This window comes from Erpetoichthys calabaricus, chromosome 5 (genome assembly GCF_900747795.2).
Source record: "Erpetoichthys calabaricus chromosome 5, fErpCal1.3, whole genome shotgun sequence".
NCBI lineage: Eukaryota > Metazoa > Chordata > Cladistia > Polypteriformes > Polypteridae > Erpetoichthys > Erpetoichthys calabaricus.
The window spans coordinates 249,653,837-249,678,664 of NC_041398.2; the positions used below are offsets into that span (position 1 = coordinate 249,653,837).

A 24,828-nucleotide genomic window follows, 5' to 3' on the forward strand; every position below is an offset into this window, starting at 1 on the left:
AAGGAGGATCTGGCCACCTGGAAGGAGGAAGCAGAACGAGCTGGGGCCCCGCGAAGGAGTGCTGGCTGTGGCGCTCTAGGGGCTAGTTCGCCCCACTGAATATTCGGGCGGAGTGTGGCAAGCAAGGTAGGTGCCCTCCCTAGGCTTCTGAGGTGCAACCACATGAGCGTGAAGGAAGAAGGGTGGAGAGCCGACCTCGGACAGTCTGGCTGCGATGTCCGGAGGCAGTCAAGACAGGGGTCGGCATAATGGAGCTTGTGGCTGCGGAGTCTCTGCCGGCTAAGCGAGAAATGGGTGAGCCAGGGAGAATGAGAAGGGGGGGGGCTGAGATCGGGAGGAGTGGGCCTGCATTTTTAACCTCTTATTTTTAACGGATTTATTTATTGATCTTTTTTATCCCCACTTTTCAGAATGATTTTTATGGATTTATTTATGTACTTTTTTTTTTAGAACACTGCACAATTGACACTTGTTGGTTTTACTTTTGTGTTGACCGTTTTTTTAAATAAAAGCAACTGGGCAGTTTTTCCACAAACCCAGCCACAGGGGATGCACAAACCAGTGTGTTTCTTCGTGCCGGTCCCAAACGCAGATAAATGGGGATGGTTACGTCAGGAAGGGCATCCTGTGTAAAATTTTACCAAATCAATATGCGGACAACAATACAAAATATGGAAGAAGATGATCCACTGTGGCAACCCCTAACGGGAGCAGCCAAAAGAAGAAGAAGAAGGGCAGTTTTTCCACAATCCTCGATCATCATCAGAGAATTGTCCTCATTTGTCAGCTCACCAAGGTCATAACTATAGACGGTGTTGGTTTAGCTGACTCTCATGTGGGAAGTGGGAGTCTGTAGGGGACTGGCATCGTCACACATACATTTTTGCTTAATATCTTAAACATAAATGTCTACGCATGGAAGTGTGTGTGTCTATCCAGCCCGGAAGTTAGAGGCGGAGTTGGGGTAAGGGCTCCACCTCCGAGGAAACAGAAAATTCACTTAGCCGCTAATAACACAAGCGAGGCGAGCACATCAGCAAAATTAAACCTCAGAAAGACAAAGTCGCTTAGCCGCTAACATCGGCAAAGCAGTATCCCTTTTAATTTTCCTCCCGCCGCTAAAGCACAAGCGATGCGAGCACGTCGGGCAAAACGAATCCTCCTAGGAGAGAGAGACTTGTTACATAAATAACTCTGGAAAATGAAAGTAGTCCACAAATAGGAAGCCCCTTCACACAGCATTAGACTTTTGAATTTAAGGCCCGTCTCTCCCCCTCATTGACTGATCAAGACTGTAATCTTTGAAAACTTTAAAATATTGTTTCGTTTTTTTGGGTTTTTTTTTTTTTTAAATAAATAAAGTCGAGTTTTGGAAACACCAGGTAAACCTATGGATACAGTGGGGTTATGTAATGCTTAACACTGGGAAGCATACCGAGAAATTAGTTAAAGTGCACATGAATATAAGCAGTGATGGCAGCAGGCAGAAAACAGACAAAATAGTGGGAATGGCATCAGTCGTAGTAAGGGTCACATGACCGGAGGGAGGGTGGTACTGCTTCTGGGATCACCCCCTTAAGATTTACTGCCATGTTTGAAGAACCAGATGTGGACTTTAATATGTAGTTTTGTTCAGGTCACTGAAACCCTAAATGGGATTCTTTCCCTCTCCAATAGTCTTTATTGAAAGAAAAATAAAAAAGGTTCCCTTAAAAATAACCAAAACTGCATATTTAATAATGTAATATTATTAAAAGTTACTAATCTCTTACATTTACATAAAGGAAAATGATTAAATCTCACATAAAATAACATTAACATATTAAACTCTACCATTACAAGCTTCATACTAGAAGTAGGACAAAACTGCACTCAAGTGCAACATAAAAGACCACCAACATTGATGCTCAATGCCAGTACACAGCAGCAACTCCAGTTGTAAATTCTTATGAGTTAAAAATACTTTAAGGTGAGGATTTAAATCTCATTTAACACTGGAATCCCTGAAGCCCAGGAACAACTCATAATCGCAGGCCACCTTAAATTCCTTCACACCTTTCCATCAGCGTCTTTTGTTTTATAAATGTATCGATCCGCACAATCAACAAGCAGCCTGCTATCCCATCCCCGCAGCTCAACTCGGGCAAAAAGCTCTCCCAGCTCAAGTCTGTTTATCTGGGTGTGAGGTGCCTGGAGTTGTAGAGGGTAAATAATATATCGTTATTTGCAACACATACACTTCATGTGTGTTCCGTGTCTACAACGATCTGGGTAAGTGTAGGATGACAGGAAATGCGAGGCAAGAAATGTTGAATGTTGAACACATACCTAAAAGCAGAAACTTTTTTCATGTTATAGTATTAATGACAAAATTTTGACATGAAGTGTATAATGTGTGAAGACTGAAGTACAAATCAAATAAACACTTTCACAAAAGGTAAACGTATAATAAGTGGGCTTTTATTCAAGAATATAACCAAAGAAAATGAAATCGGGTTATGGTACCGCTTGGGTAGTGCAGCGGTAAGAACTTCTGACTCATAATCAAGAGGTCGCTGGTTCGATTCTGAGCGCTTCCTAGAATTAGTGTTTTGAGTAGTGAGCTGCTCTTATTGTTACTATTATAGAATAAAAATATACATTTGATTTGAGTCTGTAACAGCCAGTGTAAACGTATGGTACGTGCTTTTTCATCGGCTTCAGGGATTCTAGTGTTAAATGAGATTTAAATCCTCACCTTAAAGTATTTTTAAACTTATTTAACAAACTCATAAGCTCCTTCCCACTGAGACACATTCTGACTGTTCTTACGCTACCGCATTCCCACCTCCATGGATGTTGAGACAGTTTGAAGTGAGACCACTTACCATTTCCAGATGAGTGAATGTGATTTTCCAAGTTTTTATCTACTTCCAAGAATGCCTTGCTTAACACTAATTCCAAGTTTTCCTCTTCTTTCAAGAAATCGCTGCATTAAAGAAAGAAAAAAAAAGTCAAAATCTTTCCAAAGTGAACTCTTCAAATAGTTTCCTGGCTCTTCTTACTGATCCACTGCTACCAATTTATTGTTAAACAGGTTCCTCTACCTGCTTATACAACCATTAATATGTCTGACTGGCAAAGTACCCACATCACTTAACGTTTCTGTTTTAAAACTAGTTAATCACAAACTCTGACAATTGCAAAGCACTCCTTAATTACATGCAGTTGCTCCCTCCTAATATCCTTTGTTTTTCCATATTTCAAATAATGAACTGCCTGAGATCTTTAGACAAAATGTAATATTAGAGAAAGTTGTAGCAGCACTACTCAAATGGACTACAAATCCCAGCAGCCCTAGGTAGTATTACACCATTGGGCAGTCTCAGAGAGGCACAGGGGTTGCTGGGAAGAAGGATGATGGCAATTCTCCACTGAACCAGGGGATGGCGCTGTGTGATAAAGGCCTTTATTTACCTCCCTCTGTAGTAAGGAAGACCCACCTCTTCCTCCCAGGAATCCTCATAACTGGAAGAGCCGCCATCCAGGACAGTCACCCTGAGATGACACATGACGCAGATGCTTGTACCACGCCTTTTTGTTTTTATTTTTGATTATTCAGTTATGTGGGGTGTGCCACAAAGTGACACAACACTTTGATGTTGTCTTTGTCTTGTGTTACAGTGCGTATTACTTGTTTATTGACTATTTTTTAATCATTTATTTGTTTTAATTTATACTTTATTATCTATTTATTTGAGCCTCTATACATGTCTGTGTGTGTGTGTGTGTGTGTGTGCGTGTGTGAGAGAGAGTTGGGGTAAGGCTGGCTGCGTTCCTGGGGTCCCAGAAATAAAATAAACAAATTACTGTTTAAAAAGTAAGAATCCGAGTGTCTTCGTGATCACTACAAAGGGGGCCTGAATGAACACACAATAAACTTTTTAAATCATTACTTGCTTTATTCAATTAACAAATTATCCAACACCTCTGCCACCCATGTGAAAAAGTAATTGCCCCTCAGATTTTCAATAATCAGAACTAAACACTTCCTCTAAACTGACAACAGTCACTGTTGAGAAATCTTATTTGCACAGATGCTTTAATTCAGACACCCTGATACCTTTGTGAGCGTCAACTGCATTTCTCAGCATTTCCATTGGGTTCAAGTCAGGAGTTTGCGTGGGCCACCACAAAACTTGAATTTTCTTTCTTCTGAGCCAGTAAGTTGTAGACCTGCATTTGTGTTTTGACTCCTTGTCCGGCTACACAACCCAACGACACTGCAGTTTCAGGTCACAGATAAGCAGACCTTCCATTTAAGAATATTCTAATGAAGAGCACAGTTCGTGCCCCCTTCAGTAATGGCAAAGCATCCTCACACCAGCACTTCCATGTTTTATTGTATGACTGATATTCTTACTGTTGAATGCCAGACATAGCGGGCCCTGTGTTGTCCAAAGATTTCTACTTTTGACTCATCTGCCATTATTCCAAAAATCCTGGGGATCATCCAGTTGTTTCTTTGCACTGATGTTACTCTTGGATAGCAGAGATTCTCACGTCCTCACCTATTTTTCCTCTTTAATTTATTTTTCTTATCATGGAGTCCTGAATTCTTACCATATTTGAGGTTGAGGGGACTGCAGATGTTTGCAGATGTTCTTCTGGGGTCCTTTGGGACTTCTTGAATGAGTCGTCACCATGCCCTGGTGGTTATTTTGTCAGGCCAGCCTTGCCTGGGGAGGATTCCCTACTCTTCTTGATGCCCTACATTTGAGATAATGGCTCTTGCTATGGTGCACTGGGGGGTCCCAGAGCCATATAAATGGCTTTGTCACCCTGTCTTGATTGCGAAAGTATGTTGCTGAAACTTAACCATTTATTCTGGAAGTTGTATAGATTGAGGCCTGGTGTTCTTCTAGAAACCTGTGGTGATGACTTCACTCTCAGTAAAGTTTCCACTCAACAGGGCTAACTGATCAGTCAGTGGATATTTGATGGAGTAACTACGGGGGCAGTATCTTTTTTACACAGACAATATAGGGGTTTGATAACTATTTCTTAAATATAGAAATTTAGTAAAATGTATTGTAATGTTAGAGGGAATCAGAATAAACATGCATTATACAGGAATCTAAAGATCTGAATTCATTCCATCGTTTCCAAAACAAAGCTAGAGAATATCAATAATCACAACTACAGTCTACTGTGATCAGGAAGTGTTAGGGTTAGGGTTGATGGTCTTGGTGTTGTACAAACATTTAGTTTGGCTCTCTGACTGAGGTCATGGTAGGTCAGGGTTACCCACTAATCCCCCACCACACCATCTTCCTCAGCTACCCCCACTTTCTTGTTTCATGCAAACCCCCAGAGCTACAGAAGCTGAAAACAGAAATTTGTTTTTGATGTCATTAATGTTTATTCAATTCTTGGTGTTTTCTTACATTAGTGAGTAAGACAATCTAATGTTAATAAGTCACAAATGTTACTTACGCAATATATTTTTCCATGTACTTGTCACAGAAGTCAGCAGCCACAGCTCCACCATGTCCGTCGAAAACTGCAAAGTAGAGGATGTTCTCGGTCATCTGAGCGACTTTGAAGCGATCCTCATTCTCCTTGCGCTTGCCGATCTGGGAGGCACTGCCCACCCTGGACAGGCTCACCTTTGGGATGGGTTTACCATACTTGATGCTGGATGGGAGATGAATTGGCTCATCGATGCGGTTGTCCCATATTCCAAATGTGTCCCAGGTGGTGGGACGACCACTGCCGTCGGGGTCAAACCGGGAGGAACGGAGTTCAGGACTTGAACTGTAATGAAACAGACGTTTGTCCTCTTGTAAGATTCTGGAGGTCAGCAGCGCTCGCCTTCTTATTTGATATCCGTGGGATCGCAACAAGTTAATGAAAAGAGCTGCTGACATAACGTCCTGTCCCAAAAAAAGAGAAAGGCGATATATGTGGAAGAACAGACAGGTGCTTATCTGAAAAACAAAAGAAAGAAAGTCAGAATAAGCATAAGCCATCCTAATTTGAAGGGCTCACAAGAAATAATTAACTTCATGAGGTAAAAGTACACAATAAACAACAATAGTTGAGTCATATATCCAAAATATCAAAATGTGTGCTTCAGCTTACAGTATATATTCTTAATTGTAATAGAAATTTGTCATTTTTCAAAGTGTGCCACGGTGAGACAGTGGTAGTGCTACTGCCTCACGGTAAGGAGACCATGGTTCACGCCTCGGGTCCTCCCTGTGTGGCGTTTGCATGTTCTCCCTGTGGGTTTCCTCCCACTGTCCAAAGACATGCAGGTTAGGTGACCTGGCCCTAGTGTGTGTGTGTGTGTGTGTGTTCACCCTGCAATGGAGTGGTGTTCCTGCCTTGTGCCTTATGCTAGCTGGGATAGGCTTCTGCCCCCAAGATCTGGATTAAACAGGTTAGAAAATGACACATTTTTTCACCCTCTGATAGAGGGCCATAGAGGACAAGTAAAGGATTAAAAATAACCTCATATTCAGAATCACTGACCTTAAAATAGTCTAAAACAATGTCCCATGTGATTATGTTTGAAATTTGTCATTTTTAACCTTCTGGGAGTGGCTCTAAGGCCAGGTTTATACTTCACGTGACGCGACGCATACTCCAGCTGAGGCTCCTGCTACGCAAGCGTTTTACTGTTCATACTTGCGCGCGTACTTTACGAAAATCAGGAGGAATCCAGCAGGTGGCAGTGCGAGATATTATCATGGTGAGAAAAGGTTTGGCTTCGCTGTGTTGTCAATTACCTGGAACATCCATTAAACTCTGAGGACACCTTACCACAATATCTCTGAAAACAATGTTTAATGATTAAATCCATCAATCCAGGGATGTGCCCATTCCAGCAAACACTGGGCACGAGGCAGAAACAATGCCTGGATGGGGCGTCAGCTCATCGCAAGGTGAATACAAACACACACACACACACACTAGTATCATTTTAGTGTCACCAAATCTGCATATCTTTGGAAGGAAACTCCAGGCAGGGAACACCAGTGACGTGACTCCCTGCAAGACAGCAGTGCTACCGCTCTGCCACCATGTCACCCCCATGTGTGTAATTATTAACAGTATTCATTATTTAAACAATACTAATGATTTATCTGTAAAATGTAACATACATACTTTAAATGCATTTCATCATGAAGTATAAATCTTAGGATTCTAAACGTGCAGAGAGTTGGAATATCACACATTTAATGTGTTCTGTGTGGCGATCTATTGCTGTTTGCCGCTGCTGTCAGGTCAGAAGGAAGCCCCAGAAAAAAAAAAAAAAAAAAAAGATGGCACAGAAGATGGTATGCGAGACTTTTAAAATATATTACGTCATTACGATGGAGAATATGCGACGCTTAAATATAAAAGCACCACGGATGTATCTGCATCTGTATGGCGGCATTTTGCTTCATCACATTAAACCATTCATCAAACATCGAAGCGCGCACATCGATCCCGTAGGATCCGCATAGCAGCTTTCTGTCACACGTAGATAGCAACCAGAGACTCTGACGTCACATTCCAACTTTTATCACACTGCGCCCCCCGACATTTTGCTGGTACTGCAACTCGCACACGCGTCACGTTAATTTCGGAGGACCTGCTTAGAGGACGTCAAAATAACATTGGGCACACGTGGCAGCCATGATGCGTTCGTGTACGTGTTCTGAGCGTGAAGTATAAACGAGCCCTAAGAGGGCTAGGACCACCAGTACAGACTCAAGTATCACAAATATGATCCTATTCATAATCAGTAACCTTGAAATAGCATAAAACGACATTCCACATTGCCTATGTTACCGAAGTTTTGTTAAAAGACGTAACTTTGACCCGTCATATCCCATTAGGGAATGAACCCATGGGGTTGGCTGATGTGGCCTGCACACCTTCAAGTCCTTCTGGTCGCTTTGTTGAAGTCACCTATTTGTTTACTCTTTTATCATAAGGGTGCAATTTCCAACACAAAATATGGTCCAAAGATGGCCAGAAAATTGGGTTGAAGACAAAAGGGGGAACCCCAAAAAAGTCAGCATCTTATATAACTAGACATGAAGACGAGTCAAACGATATATTATACCAGTAAGTCAGGAGGTGCTGAGCAAAAATAAATAAATAAAACAAGTGATTTCAAAGCATTCATAAGGGATATACAATACGCTACTGTGGCTGTCCGAGTGTCTGTCCAGGATTTTAAACCACCTGTAGCCTGCAAACCGTTTGAACTACTGACGTGAAATTTGGTACACATATACTACATGACCACTACCATCGGGGTGATGATTGACCTCCAAAGTTATTCTTCATTTTATTTTATTGTAGAATCAACTCTCGGCAGCGGCCAGCAGGGTGGCGCATACATACGGGTGCCGTTCTCATCCCTACCACCTTCGCCGTCACTTCCCTCACCTCTTCATATCTTAAATCAATCTTGAGGCAGATTGAACTTAAGAAATTAAGAAAAACATACTAAGTAATTGCAACACAAACACGGACTTCATCAGGTTTAATGTGAAAAGATGCCAACGAAAGAAGAGAAGAAGCGGGCCACTAGGGTGGAGGAAAGAAGAGCTGCTCGGGAAGCAGCAAGCGCATCAACCTCTGAGCAAATGAATGGTAAACATACAGAGGAAGACAAGGAAAACTATAAGTCAAGTAGATTCACTGCACGTTATCATTATAGCAGTCCACTGTTACTGGTAAGGGATAAAACCAAAAACACACCATCATGGCTGGAAAGTCAATCTCGATTTTTTACTTAACCTCTTAAGGCAAACATTCCACATTGCCAGCCAGTCTCCATGAGATCTGCAGGATGGACTAACAGAACATGGACGGTGAAGTGGATACCCAAGTGAGAGCCCTTCATGCTCTCTGACCTCCAAAGGTCATGCGAAAAGACAGTTTCCCTTTGGCGATTAATAAGGTTCATCAAATCAACTTTGCTTTGCATTCACAAGGTATTGAAACCCCTTCACTCTCTGCACACTTTATTGTGTTGTAGATTTAATTTTAATGGAAAAAAATGTTCATGTTGTGCCCATCAATCTACACTCAATAACCCATAATGACAAAGAGAAAACACCTTTGCAGAAAAGTTTGCATATTTCATTTCATTTATAAATGTATTCAGACCCTTTCCTGTGTGGTCAGGTGGCCCCATTTGCTTTCTGTTCCATTTCTCTGGGGTTCAAGTCCTTGTTTCCTGTCCTTTTTGTATCACTCATTTACTTCAATATTACTTTTGTTAATTATCTGCTTTGTTCTCTTTGCCTGTGCTATGTTCCATGTGCTTTGAGAGTGGTCCCCCACGAGGAGAGGGGCCACCTGCCCATCACCGTAAGTGACTGGCCTCAACCCTATTGTCCTGCCAAGAAACAGAAAGGTGATTATTTACCGAGCTAAACTGGGAGAAGCACACTAACATATGAAACCAAATCAAATAAAAATAATAAACCTAGCTACCAAATCCTAACCAGTTACAAGAATCAAAAGTCAAAAAACCAGGCAAGAGTCACAGTAAACAAAACTCACGAGACGTACAAAAAGAAGAGTTCTTTTAAATTTTTTAAGATGTCTGAATCTGCAAATTGGATTAAAAAAGGAATCTTTAACCCCATTGTGCCAATTAACCCTAAAAGCCTAGCAACACAGACAGAGGTGCCTAAAAAAATAACGTTCAAGACATTTTAAAAAATTATGAATTCACTCGCACCCTAATCACGACGCCTACAGAGAAAGGGGCAACCCAGAATTCCTCGTGGTTTATCTCACAACCACGAGGAATCTGCGCTTGTGGTGTGGCAAGTTCTCTTGGGTATCTACTGTGCCTTTGTTTTTGGATTCTGTATTGGGACTTTGTTCACCTCGGATTGCCTTTGCCTTTTCAGGCAATTCCTCATTGTCTTGTGTGCTTAACAAAGCTTCTTGTTATTACAAAGCGTCTTTGTATTTATAAACCTTTCATTTTTAACGATTCAACAAGATCCTCAGTGTTACTATCCAGGGTTTTTGATGGCGCTTCCCCCTCTATCCAGGGTTTTTGATGGCGCTTCCCCCTCTAGTGAGCATTTTTTAAACTATTAAGGACTTACATGCTCACCCTAACACCCCAAAACCCAAGTACATAACATTTTAATTCTCCTAGAGATGTTTCCAGAACTTGTAGCAAACTGAATTGACTGGACATCATTCAGAAATGCACATGTGTGCCCATGTATATCAGGTCGCACAGTTCAAACCACACGTTATAACAAAAGCCAAGCCTTCACGTTCAAGGAACTCTTTGTAAACCTCCTCCACGAAATTGTGGTAAAGGCAAAGGGATAAAACCATTTCTAAAGCTTTGGGTGTTTCCCCACTGAGAAATTTTCCCCTTGGGATTAATAAAGTATCTATTTATCTATCTAAATGGAAGAAGTTTCGAACAAGAAGAAGAATAACTGAATAACATGGCAAGAAAGTGCCTGAGTCAGGGAGGTCACCAAGAACCCTATGGTTACTCTAACAGAACTTCAGAAATCCTCCACCGAGATGGAAAAACCTGTCAGAGGGACAACCATCTCAGCAGCTCTCCATCAATCGGGTGTCAGAGTGGCTATACAGAAGCTACTTTTGAGTAAAAGGCATTTAAAGAACTCTGAGAGCAGCAAAACAATTATTTGGGTCGATGAGAAACAAACTGAACTCTTTGGGTGAAACTTCAAAGTTTTGGGCGTGCACCAAATTAACACCATTCAGGACCAAACTCTTTAAACGCCCATCAGACGGCCTTGGTGTCACAATCCCTCCTAATCCATTAACAGATGTGTTTGGTGGGACCCCTGATGGTCTTAAAGTGGAGAAGGTCAAACAAACTGTAACTGCCTTCACTTGACTATTGGCATGTGGTGGTATAATAAACGACTCAAAAGTCTCAAAGAGAGTTGGGGAATGACCCTGTATAATGTCCATGGACAATATGAACAAAAAATAGCGCAATATGGATCAAAAAACCAAAGCATTTGATAATGAGCAGTGAATACAAGGAGTTTTTATAACAAAATTGTGGCAGGAAATGACATCAAAGCAGATTGACGGAAGTGACGTCATCATTGAGGACTGGAAGTGACGTTATTGTATTGGGCCGGAAGTGATGTCATAAGAGGGAACCAGAAGTGGCACCATCTCGGGAGAGCCGGGAGTGATGTCATCGCTGGAATATGGAAACGGGATAGTCGAATGGTGGCCATTTTGGGCGACCGGAAGTACTGAAGTCAAGTCAAATCGGGGAGCCTGCACTGGTACAGTGCATTGTCGCACCCACTACACGACGAAACAACTCGGGATCCCGGTTGGCAACCCCCCAGGCAGACACGCAGTCCAATCCAAACCTCTGGAAATGACCCTCTATCTGCCACAGCCAGGTGTTACGTGGGCCTGGTCCAGCCACTTGGGTCCCTAACAATGAGGATCTTACGAGCCGGATCACCCTCAGGGAAACGCGCCACATGGCCGTAGTGCCATAACTGACGCTCCCTCACAATGCAGGTCACGTGCATCATTCAGGACTCCATGAGCAACACAAAGTCAAACCAGCGGGACCCAGGGGTTCTCTGAAGAAACACAGTACCAAAGGAGTCCAGTCTTCGTCTCAGGTCACTGGATAGTGTCCATGTCTCACAACCATATAGCAAGACAGGAAGCACCAGGACTCTAAAGACTTGGACCTTCATCCTTTTCCATAGATATCGGGAGCACCACACACCCCTTTCCAGTGACCTCATGACCCCCCATGCTCTCCCAATCCATCTACTGACTTCATAGGAAGAAGTCACCAGAGACATGAATGTCACTGCCAAGGTAAGTAAATCTCTCGACGAGGTCGACACTCTGTGCAGACAGGCACACTGCTGATGGCCGTGCCCAAGAGGTCATTAAAGGCCTGGATCTTTGGTTTTTATCAGGACACTCGGACCCCTCACTCAGTCTCTCGAGCGTCCTGATCAGAGCCTCCATTGACTCCGTGAAGATCACAGCATTGTCAGCAAAGTCAAGATCTGTGAATTCTTCACCAAAAGATGCCCCACAGCCACTGGACCCCATGACCTTGCCCAACACCCAGTCCATACAAGTATTGAACAGAGTAGGAGCAGAACACACCGCTGACGGACCCCAGAATCAACTGGGAAAAACTCAGAGGTTCTGCCTCCACTCTGTACAGCACTCACAGTACCAGTGTACAGGCCGGACATGATATCCAACAACCTCGAGGGGATCCCGCGAGCCCTCAGGATGTCCCACAGGGCTGCTCGATCAACGGAGTTGAACGCAGTGCAAAAATCGACAAAGGCTGCAAAGAAACTCTGACGATATTCGCATTTGCGTTCCATGAGAACCCTCAGTGCCAGGATGCGGTCGATGGTAGACTTCTTAGGCGTAAAACCAGACTGTTCCGGTCGCTGGTAGGTGAGCAGGTGATCACAGATCCTATTGAGGACAACCCTAGCAAGGACCCTGTAGTTGCTGCAATCCAGGCGATCACCCTTCCCTTTCCAGATAGGGATGACAAGTCCCGTTTTCCAGTCAGTCGGGATGATGCCCGTCTCCCAAATGGAAGCAAAGGTTGCTTGCAATGCCAGGAGGACAGCCTGACCACCAGCCTGGAGAAGTTCACCCTGGATACCACAGATCCCTGCAGCCTTTCCCCATCAGCTGGTTCATCACCTGTGCCATCTCAGTGAGATTGGGGGGTTCACAGCTAATTGGAGGATCAGCCTCAAGAACCGCAGACCCCGAGATATCCAATGTCCTAACCAGAGGAACAACTGCTCAAAGTAGCCAGCCCAGCGGGTCAGAGCTGCAGTGTCATCTGTAAGGATGTGAAGTACTGAAGGCAAGTTATTATTTCTCTTCTTTAGTTCTGTTGATGGAGAGATAGAGAGAGAGCCATTAGTACAAACAATCGACCTTTTATTTGTAATATCACTCACCTTAGGGCTTGTTGGCTGCCTCCTAAGTGCATGTGTGTGACAACGTAGACTTATCTTGCTCAACTGGAAGAATCCCAGCCCACCTCTTTTAAGTCAGTGGGTAACTGGCGTTATACATTATTTGAAATTGGAAAAAAAAAACTCAAAATTCGCACTTAGAGGATCTGTGCAAAACTTTTACAAAACCTGGCAGGCTCTGATCAATAACATTTGAGAATAAGCTTTGATATTGGGGAGAAGGATTCTCTCCTCACTTTTCTACTCTTAAAGTTTTACTCTCTCTGTTGGCCTTCCTCTCTTTCTCTTGGGTGGGAGTTGAATTGAATTTGGTTTTGTTACATTTGATTTGATTGTATGGAATTTTACAAAAAAAAATTATATTAAAAAAAAAAAAAAAAACACTGTCTGTTGAGGACCAGATACGGCTCATCACCTGCCTGATACCATCCCTATGGTGAAGCACAGTGGTGGGAGAAGAGAAGGTTGTGGGGGTCAGTGAAAATTTGAGGGAAGGACCAGTGCAGCCAAATACAGAGATGTCCTTGAAGAAATCCTGCTCCACCTACTTAAAAATCAAGGGGCCAGGCTGGTTCTTCAGAGTGATGCCATAGGTGAACCGTTTTTTGTTCCCAAAAGACCCAATCACTTGACGCTTTCAGAAAGAACCTTTATTTATTGAGATCTGTAACTGGCTCCATACAGTAAATAGCCATGAACAGATAGGACCCATCTGTATTTCATAAATCTGTTACTAATTTTAAATGGACTCTCGCTGCATACAATAACACAGGCTAAGTTCAGGTTTTCTTACTCTGTTAGTGTCCTGCTAGGTAGCTTACTATACACTAAAAAAATTCAGGGTTTTCTATATAATAGGAAGTACAAAAAATCACCTTCATATGCAAATAACCCATCCCATAATAAAATGGCGCTTTGTCAAGCAATGGTTATACGAGGAACCACACAACCCAGTAAAGAACCATAAAGTGCCAGTAATGAACCAGAATTTTTTAGATGGTTCACATTTCATCGTAACAATGACCCAAAGCATACAGCCAGGATAAATCTGGAGTGACTTTGGGACACGTCTTCGAGTGTCCTTGAGTGGTCCAGCCAAAGCCCAGATTTAAACCCCATAAAACATCTGTGGAGAGACCTGAAGATGGCAGTTTACAGAGAATTTCCATCCAACCAAACAGACCTTGGGAGGACCTTTCAGAAACAAATGGGATCAACTGCCCAAATCCAGGTGTGCAAAGCTCGCAGAGAACTTGCTCAGCAATACTCTAATGCTGGAATTACCAGAAAAGGAGCGTCTACAAATTAAGGGTCTGAATAATTCTAGGAATGAGAGCCTTCAGATTTTGATTTTTAATAAATTTGCAAACCTCTGAAGAAATGCACCTCCATGTCATTATGGGCTATTCAGTGTACATTGATGGGCAAAAAATGGCCAATTTATACACTTAAAATGACAATGCAAAAAAGTGTACAGAATGTGAAGGGTCTGAAGACAATCTGAATCCACTGTACTGGGTGGTCCAGATCTAATTATGCAATTTTCATTACGCTATAACTTAAGTTTATTACATAGCGAATTCACAAAAAATTCTTTGTTACCAATTGATGGCAGCACCTGCCCTGCATTCGTTTATTTACAAGATATTTCAAGAAAAGCCAAGCAAAATGACACCTTGAAGAAGGGGCCTGAGTTGCCTCGAAAGCTTGCATATTGTAATCTTTTTAGTTAGCCAATAAAAGGTGTGTCATTTTGCTTGGCTTGTCTTTACATTCATAATGGCTAACACGGTACAACACCCTAGTACTAAAGATATTTCAAACAATTCTTTTGTCTTGCATTGTTTTCCTGCATTGCATTAAAAGTTGCATAATTAGATCTGGACCACCCTATATATCTGTTTTTTTACCTTAACCCAGGGGTGAGCAGGGTGAATCCTGGGGGGCTGCAGTGGCAGCAGTTGCTTAATTAGACACCAGTCCTCGCCAGTAACAGGCCTGATTTAATTTCATGGCCTGTTAGTGTCTTAGCTCTGCCATGTTAGGTCATTCTTACAGTATATTGGACATTTTTTCCTTTCCCAAGGAGATCACCCAAATAATGTAAAGCCTAAAATGAATGAATAAATCTCAGTCCTTCACCTTATTTTCTCTGCACTTTCCTTCTAAATATTTAATTAGATAATTTCCCCATGGGATTTAGAAAACTTTAGATGCGTACAGCAGCAGAAACCTAAAAATTAAATTAAACCAGATAGCTCATGATGAATACATACAAGCTAGATGGAGAACTGGTGGTTCCTTTGTCATTTGCCTTTAATTGCTAATAAGTAGACATTAAAAAGGTCGATGCATTTCTTGAAGACTAAAATAAGCAACTCAGGGTGGGGAACCCTAACAAGTAAGGACAATAAAATGAAGGATTTAAGCAATGAGAGCTTCATCAGCTATAACCGACTTCTCGTTAACAAACTGGGTTGGAACAAAAGCCTGCAGCCACTGCGGCCCACCAGGACCAACGCTGCTCACCCCTGCCTTAACCTTTTATCCAGACATGCCGGAACAACACCAGGCACTTCAGCTAGTGTTAAATATAAAATAGAACTGCGTGAATCCAATGATTTGCTTTTATTAAACTAAGTAAAAAGAGTTCTGCAAAATATGGAGTGCATTGTGTCAGTTCACATATCTGAGAACAAGACCATAATGCTACAATAACATAAATTCATACAGGATTAACATTATACTGATGTAACAATATTTAATACAGGGTACTGTAAAAGCTAACAATTTATGTTGAACCAATGTCCACAATTCAATTCATTAAATCCAACTGATTTGGTTTTTTCCAGTAAACGTGCAGAGTCCACACCGACAGTCATATGACATATTAGCAATGCCACAGGGCAGGCATCAGCCCCAATAACCCTGAATTGGATTAAGAGGGTCTGGGGATTGTTAAAACCTGAAACCTGTGTAATCCAACAATGCAGGTGAAAAGCACAACCTCAAACCAGCACTGAGCGGCAGTCCAATGGCCAAAACATGTCAAATTAGAACTGCCAGGTAATCCAAACATGGAGAGAACAAGCAACTCCATACAGACAGCAACAAGGTGCAGGGTTTTAAATAATAATAATAAATGGAGTACTGCCCTAAGGGGGCAGCATGGTGCCACAGTGGTAGCACTTTTGCTTCGCAGTACCATATCCTGGGTCCTATCTACATGGAGTTTGCATGTTCTCCCCATGTCTGCATTGGTTTCCTCACAGTCCAAAGACAGGCAGGTTAGGTGCATTGGTGGTCCTAAAGTGTGTGGTTGGGGTACGCGCGTGCGTGTGTGTGTGTGTGTGTGTGTGTGTGTGTGTCTGTCCAGGATTTGTTCCTTGCCCTGTGTTAGCTGGCATGGGCTCCAGCAGATCCCTGCACCCTGTTCAGGACTAAGCAGGTTAGAAAGTGGCTGACTGACTGCCACAAGGTGCCTTATCACCAATAACATATAAAACAATTGATTCCAAAGACTACAGTATACAACGATACCATCCACTGATCCATTTATCTTCTAAACCCACTTTAAGTTGAGCAGAGTTGTGGGGAAGATGGAGCCTATCCCAGCAAGTGTAGGACACAAGACAGGAACCATACCAGGGCAGGGTGCTGGTCCATCACAGGGTAAACGCACACACACTCACACGCAGTCTACTCAAAATTACACAAGAAATTAGGGATAGCATCTACACTGGCAAAATGCTAATTTTGTCGCCCATATTCCTAAGTCACGCTGACAGTTCATTTAAGTAACGGTGTCCTCCTCGCCTCTCACCACGAGCCCCGTTCTGTGCACTGAAGAAACTTTTTCTCCACGCATTTTAAACGCATTCGAATCGAGACGTCCGTCTCCTCTCGTGTTCCACCTTGCAGCTGCTCCTGCCCTCTGAACAGTAATTAACGAATGAATGGAGAAAGGACACCGTAACGCAGTTTGTTCCCTTTACGCAGGTGTCAACATCAGCCGGGTGTGACGTGTGATGTCAAAGTCTCAGTGCATTTAAATACACACAAGAAGGCATTCTGGAAATGGGCGGAAAATAAAACCGTTGCTTTGTAATCCATTACCAAACAGATCCGTGCATATCTCGAACAAGCTCTCCGGTCCGAGTCTTCACCTGTCCCTGCCTCTCCTACGCCTAATGACTCAATTAGAGTGAAGCGGGGTGCATCCCCGGGCATTTCGCAGATTACAGGAATCTTCCCAGGGTCACGTAATCCGTTACGCACATTTCATTGAGGCTTACCTTTATGATGCCTTTTTATTCTTTTTTATCCTAGCAGTCCATCCGTGGGTTGATGCTGCGAGCGCTCCCGCTGTTTCTCTGCGCGGATGCGTAATAAGCGGACAATTTGATAAAGATTGACGTACACGTCCGCCAATAGCGGCGCAGCACAGATACAATGCCAGTTTGTTTTGCCCACAGTCGAATCTGCTGATGGGTGGCTATTGGGTCCAGCTGGAGGCGAAAACTGACATGAGCTCTTATAAACATCCTTACTTATTATAAGGATTCTGGGAGAAGGCATTCGTTGACGGTTGTTCGACATATTCAAATTATTCCATGACGTCTTTTTTTCTGTTTCGCGAATTGCAAACGTGAGGCTTCAATTTTGTTATTAATTACAAGCACCCAAGGCTACAAAATACTGTAAAATACCGAGCGCGTGTCCGTTTTACTTCTAAAGGGAAACTGCATCCCGAAATAGGGGTGTACGCAGTGGGGCTGAGAGGCAGGTGCACGGGCAGGAATGTTGTGAATCATTTTAGGTTCAATTCAACTCTTAACGCTGCAGCAAAAGTCACTTTCAAAGATAAATGTGCATATGACGTACTATTTTAATCTCTACTGCAGGCATGAGGGGAGCGGACGGAAAATATAGGCCTACAATATGAACTAACCTTAATCCACTGCAGTTCACATAACGCGCTCACCAACGCTGCATGCGCAAACTTGAAGTCGCAAATAATCGAACTTGTCAGGTGAACTGGCGATGCTAAATCGACCCTCTTGTGTGTGTCTGTATATTCCTACCTTCACCCTGTCCAGACAGTGTGTTCCTGCCTTGTGCCCGATGCATGCTGGGATAGGCTCCAGCTCCCCTGCTCTGTAAAAGCGGGTTTAGAAAATGGATGGATGCTATGAAAACTTGTATGCAGGGCCGGATCTTCCTATAGGCTAACTAGGCTTCAGCCTAGGGCCTCAAGATCAAGAGGGGCCTACATTCAAATTGTTAGCAAAATTAAAATTACACTATTCTAAAAACAGTGAACACTAAAACACTGAACCGAAAATAAGGAGAAATTCTACGCATATGTCTAATAAACAAACATAAAAATGTATTGGTTAAGATCAACGCGTATTACGTATTTTATTATCTCTCATGTAATTTACAAACTTAAAAATGGAAGGTGAAAGGGCCTCATAAGTGGAATAGCCTAGGGCCTCTTTTCATATAAATCCGGCCCTGCTTGTATGCTATTGATAACTAAAAGAAAGAAAAGTTAAAAACTTTCAAACGACAAAGCAATACTGTCGTGATGAAATCGGAACCCACCCAATAATTATATAATTCCTAAATGAACCCCCGACTCACAACACGAAGGAAGTGCCAGACAAGACACTCGTGCGAAAGCAAGATGACTGCAAAACTGCGTGGCACTTTGCGACACCCGGGGTCGGCTCTAGGTATATAGTGGCGGCGCCAAAACCCCTCCTTGAGCTCAGCCAAACCGGAGATGCGCGCCTATCTAACATATGCTCATCCTAACGGGAGGGCACTTGCCTCCAAGGGGGGGAGGGGGGGCGCTCTCCCCTCCTTCGTTGATTTCAGTTGCAGATCCGACCGCACGAGCCTCAAACGGGGACTCTCCTTTGGGGGGCGCAATGTCCGCTTGGGACTGCTCCACCCTGATGCACAGTTCTTACCTAAGTCCCCATTCATGTCTACCTGCATATAGGAAGCCGAGTGCCGACTCCATGAACGTGACTCTGTCTCTACAGGGCAGGGGTGTCAAACTTAGACGCTGGAGGCCTGCAGTGACTGCAGGTTTATGTTCAAGCCCGGTACAAATTCTATGGAATAAGCCACATTGCCTTGATTTTACTCACTCATATATTTCCATCTTCTCCCCGTGTCTGCGTGGGTTTCCTCAGAGTATTTCGGTTTCCTCCCACAGTCCAAAGACTTGCAGTTTAGGTGCATTGGCGATTCTAAATTGACCCTAGTGTGTGCGTGTGTGTGCCCTGTGGTGGGCTGGCGCCCTGCCCGAGGTTTGTTTCCTGCCTTGTGCCCTGTGTTGGCTGGGATTGGCTCCAGCAGACCCCCGTGACCCTATTGTTAGGATATAGCGGGTTGGAGGATGGATGGATATACTTCCATCTTTCTAAAAGTATTATTCTTGCTTTTTAATTGAATGTCTTGTAAAGCACTGTGACCTACATGTTCTGTATAAAAATATTGTATAGAAATAAGAGTGCATTCAAAAAGAACTCGGACCGCTTCATTTTTTCCCCCTCATTTTGCATGTTTCCGCCTTATGCTAAAATCATTTCAATTCTTTTGTTCTCTCCACATCAAGCAACACTCAACAGAATGACAAAGTGAAAACAGGATTTTACATTTTTTGCAGTTTTATTATAAATCAAAAACTGAAAAATCACACTGACACAAAAGTAGTCGGACCCTTTGCTGGGTAACCCCTTGTGCCAGTTAAGTTTTCTTTCACAGACAGCCATTGTATAGTAATATCAGTGTCAATATTAAAACACCTGCAGTGGGTTGGCACCCTGCCCGGGATTGGTTCATGCCTTGTGCCCTGTGTTGGCTGGGATTGGCTCTGGCAGACCCCTGTGACCCTGTGTTTGGATTCAGCGGGTTGGATAATGGATGGATGGATGGATATTAAAACACATTAGGCTACAAATTTTGTTTGTGGCTTTCTTCTAGCAATTTGTACTTTTATTTATTTTTTTATTATTCTAATTCAGAATTTTGTGTTTCATGTCTCAATCTATTAGAGAGAGAGAGAGAGAGAGAGAGAGAGGTTAGGAGCAGGCACTGATACCACGCATTGCCACACCCACCACATGACAAACCAACTCCAAATCCCAGATTAGGACCCCAGAGCAGCCATGCGACAGGTGACACCCCACTAGTTCAGATGGAATGGCAGAGTGTGAGGTTTTTTTTATGGTGGCTGGAGTGCCAATCCTGCCACCAACCCCCAGGTTTTTCCCTGCAGTTTGGAGGGCCCACATGCAGGGCTGGATGCAGATTAACGTCATACCCTTAATCTATTAAGGTTGATATTAAATTTACATCCAGTGTTATTTATTTATCTTTATCTGTGCTTTTATCCCTTTAGTACCTTTTATATTTCTATGCCATGACATACTGTATTCCTGGCACCATGTCTCAATAAGACATTTTAAAATATCAAGATATACTGACCAGGGGTTGTATCAGAATTTGACTGAGATACCACCTGTTGTGGGGCACAAAATCTGTACAGTTTGATTTATATTTCCAAGACAAAAACAACAGATGAACAAAATTCAGGACATATCCAAACATACCTTCTTCTGTTCCAATAAAGAAATTAGTTTATAACCTGGGCATCTGGGACAACAAGTAGCCAAATTATTTTACAGTCTGGGAAAGGAAGAAATGCCGATACCTCAGGCAACATCAAAAAAGTTTTATTGTTTGGGAAAACGGACGGTGAATTCATTCATCATATTGACAGCCAGCCAATCAGAATATCTAAATATCACATCTTGCAAAACCTCCTGGTAGAAGTTTAGAATAAATATGCCTCATCTGAAGAGCGACAGAGGAGGGAGTAAGAAGAAGAAACAAAGGATGTCAGGAGAAGGGAACAGAGCAATGTCAGAAGGGGGTGCCGGCAATGTGAAGCCGTTTCCATCTGATCATCAGAAACAACTACACATGTGACATTCACCTTTGTCATCTTTACTTTTTCGTAAGCTTTTTCTAAAGACTACATATATATATATATCCAGACTTTTCTATCAGTCCTATTTTCTATTATTCTTTATTCTACTGGTATTATTATTCCTGTAATAAATGCCATGCTGCTTTTAACTTTCTATGCTTTATCTTAATATCTAGAGCGATTGAAGTAATAAAGTTAGATTTTTCTGAGCACCTGGTGCAGCCAGAGATTTGCCATTACTTCTGTGCTGCGAGGTTTATTAAGGCTGAGGGTGAGAGCTCCACCCAATAGTAGGGAACAGGACGTAAAGTAAGGCATTCTTGGCTGATAAATGGCCGCTAGTCAACGATGCCGAGTCTTTGTATGTTTAAATGTATTCTTGTAGACCAAAAGTAATATTTAGGTCTGAGATATCTTTAAAACATTGTATGTTGTTCGTGCCGATAATAAGTAAGTCTCTTGAAGTGCTAAGAGAGTGACAGGCTGTGTTATTCCTAAGGCACTTGTGTGGTTTAAAGTGCTAGAGATTAACCAGTTGTGTGTTTGTCATTCATAGGGCATTGTGGTGGTTAGGGTCTGTGTGTGTGTGTGTGTGTGTATATCTTAAGGTGCAACAGCAGATCAACCAGGTAACGAATCTGAGGAGTTCACTTGTCCCTAGGCAAAGGGTAACTAGAGGGGAATATCAGGATAATACACCACCACATACTGTATTTGTGTCAGCTTGGCAACATGACTCAGTAAAGTACTGTACACTACCAAGATATGCTGTTCCCTTTAATTTATATCCTTCATTGTGACAGAATTGGCCTTAGGTGCCACCACATATTTCTGACAGGCTAGCAGATCTCTTATTGTTGTTGATAAGCCATTGTAATTATTGAGATAAGCCCATTATTGTGTTTTGCTCAAAGTATGTGTGTTAATCTTAGGCGAGATGACAGTTTTCTGGCAGACTGGTAGCAAATCTCAACAAAGAATTTTGCACCAGTCAGCTATGCTACCCTTTGATTTATATACTGCTATCCTACAGTGTGTCAAAATTGAAATTAGGTGCTATATGGCACCCTGACAGCATCTCTTAAAAAGACTTTTGACACCATCAAGCTATGCTACGTAGCAGTTGATGTTTATGGACCACTTGCAGTCAGCAATGGTCAAAGTCCATATGGAGACCCAGGCCGGGGACACCAAGGGGGGGCAAACCCTAATGAAATCCCCAACCCTGGTTTTTAGAGAGTTTGGTCCCCCCTTGGTGTCTGGAGTGAGCACCCGTCAACTTACCTAAAACATCACCCCTTGGTGCCAGGAGCACACAGTCAGTACTGTGACACATTGAGGAGTATAGTGGGTCGGCTGGCCCCCAATCTGTGTCCAAGCTGCATTCTTCCTACCACACCTAAACGGCTCCCCCCTGATTAAGGCCTATGTCACCTAATGGGATGACCAGCTCTGCTTACCGTAGACAAAGTAGGCACAGGTATGCCGTATCGGCACTATTCCGTTATAGCTGTACAGTAATCCCTCCTCCATCGCGGGGGTTGCGTTCCAGAATCCCCCGCGAAAGGTGAAAATCCGCGAAGTAGAAACCATATGTTTATATGGTTATTTTTATATTGTCATGCTTGGGTCACAGATTTGCACAGAAACACAGGAGGTTGTAGAGAGACAGGAACTTTATTCAAACACTGCAAACAAACATTTGGCTCTTTTTCAAAAGTTTAAACTGTGCTCCATGACAAGACAGAGATGACAGTTCCGTCTCACAATTAAAAGAATGCAAACATATCTTCGTCTTCAAAGGAGTGCGTATCAGGAGCAGTGACTGTCACAGAGATAGAGAAAGCAAACAAATCAATAGGGCTGTTTGGCTTTTAAGTATGTGAAGCACCGCGGCACAAAGCTGTTGAAGGCGGCAGCTCACACCCCCTCCGTCAGGAGCAGAGAGAAAGAGAGAGAGAGAGAGCGAGAGATAGATAGAGAGACAGAGAAAAACAAACATGCAAAAATCAATACGTGCCTTTCGAGCTTTTAAGTATGCGAAGCACCGTGCAGCATGTCGCTTCACGAAGCAGCTGCACAGAAGGGAGCAACGTGAAGATAATCTTTCAGCATTTTTAGACGAGCGTCCGTATCGTCTAGGTGTGCGAACAGCCCCCCTGCTCAATCCCCCTACGTCAGGATCAGAGAAAGTCAGCGCAGGAGAGAGAGAGAGAAAGAGAGAGAGAAAAGTAAGTTGGGTAGCTTCTCAGCCATCTGCCAATAGCGTCCCTTGTATGAAATCAACTGGGCAAACCAACTGAGGAAGCATGTACCAGAAATTAAAAGACCCATTGTCCGGAGAAATCCGCGAACCAGCAAAAAATCTGCGATATATATTTAAATATGCTTACATATAAAATCCGCGACAGAGTGAAGCCGCGAAAGGCGAAGCGCGATATAGCGAGGGATTACTGTATACTGTACCTGCTGTAAATGGTTGCATGTTGGCACCTCACACTATAACATATAATATACATGCTAGAACCCCAACATCCCTCCAGTCTTCAATGTAATGAATGTATCTCAATGTGCTCAAATTTCTAAGGGGGTCTCAGTTACAAACCTGTGTAAAATGTACCCCACCATCGGGAGGTGAAAGAAGAAACCAACAAACATTGAGAGCACCGGCAATAATTTGCTTCCACTTCAAGTGCTGATCACTTGTTATATGCTTATTAATAAAGTTTCTTTGACATCACTTCCTGATAAAGGAAATAGTTCAATCAATGTGTGCTAGTTGAAAGAGTTTAGGATTGTTAGATGATTTGATGAAAATTTAAAACTGATTTATTTAGAAGCATTTTCATATATTTCTGTCAGCTATTGAAGTTGCCGAAACTGCAGTATTTTTGATAGGGTGATAAGCTATGACAGACCAACGATGATACAGTACAGTAACTCTCGATATATTCAATGCTAGTACAATTCAACAAGGCAGCACGAATCCATGGCACATCGACACTGCAGATTGTTTTAAGTATATACGTTGATTAAGTGGCTAATTACAAACTCCTAATTACAACACCTTTGATATATTCACAGAATGGCCACTACAAAATAGTAGACATTTGTCGTTGTGCTTATCCATATCTATAAATAAGTTTACGGCCAAACTGGATTTAATAATCTGAAATCTCAGCGGTTTAAAACAGAGAAAAACCTGTTTAAAAAAAAAAAAAAAAAAAAAAAAAATCAGGAGTGGTCTCCCCTTGACTTTCTTGTATACTCAGATATGGGGATGGATCTATGAGGAGTAAACTGCATGACAATGAATTAGATTTTTACCAGTAACGGCGCACTGCTATAACGATAACGTGCAGTGAATCCACTTGACTTGATCATTCCTAGTTTTCCTCTTCTTTCTCTGTACATTTACCGTTCGTTTGCTCAAAGGTTGATGTGCTTGCTGCTTCCTGAGCAGCTCTTCTTTCTCCACCCTAGCGGCCCACTTCTTCTCTTCTTTCGTTGGCATCTTTTCGCGTTAAAACTGATTAAGTAAGTCCGTGTTTATGTTGCAATTACTTAGTATGTTTTTCTTAAATTTAACTTAAGCTGGCACTTAAATCATTCTTGAGGCAGATTGAAGACTTAAGATATAAAGAGGTAGGGGAAGTGACGGCAAAGGTGGTAGGGACGAGAACGGCACTGGAATGCATGCACGGCATGGCCGCCCTGCTGCCAAGAGATGATTCTACAATAAAATAAAATAAAAAGAGGAATAACCTTGGAGGTCAATCATCACCCGAAAGCGGGCAGTAGAGGTCACGT

General features: G+C 42.6%; 2 protein-coding genes across 4 annotated transcripts in view; one reads left to right on the plus strand and one right to left on the minus strand.

The window, feature by feature from the left end:
- Positions 1-24,828, plus strand: part of pkd2 (polycystic kidney disease 2) — a 913,849-nt gene that overhangs the window by 114,726 nt on the left and 774,295 nt on the right. The window lies entirely within an intron of this gene.
- The window catches only part of ppm1kb (protein phosphatase, Mg2+/Mn2+ dependent 1Kb), a 94,540-nt gene that overhangs the window by 56,685 nt on the left and 13,027 nt on the right, over positions 1-24,828 (minus strand). Inside the window, exons 1-3 of one of the 2 annotated variants that reach the window (XM_028802759.2) lie at positions 17,306-17,399; positions 5,476-5,969; positions 2,868-2,968 (exon numbers count right to left, since the gene is read on the minus strand). In XM_028802759.2, coding sequence (XP_028658592.1) covers positions 2,868-2,968; positions 5,476-5,909 — 535 coding nt within the window. In that variant the 5' untranslated portion in view covers positions 5,910-5,969; positions 17,306-17,399. Of the gene's footprint in view, positions 1-2,867; positions 2,969-5,475; positions 5,970-17,305; positions 17,400-24,828 lie in introns of those variants that run through there. The other variant, XM_028802758.2, reaches the window with a different exon arrangement.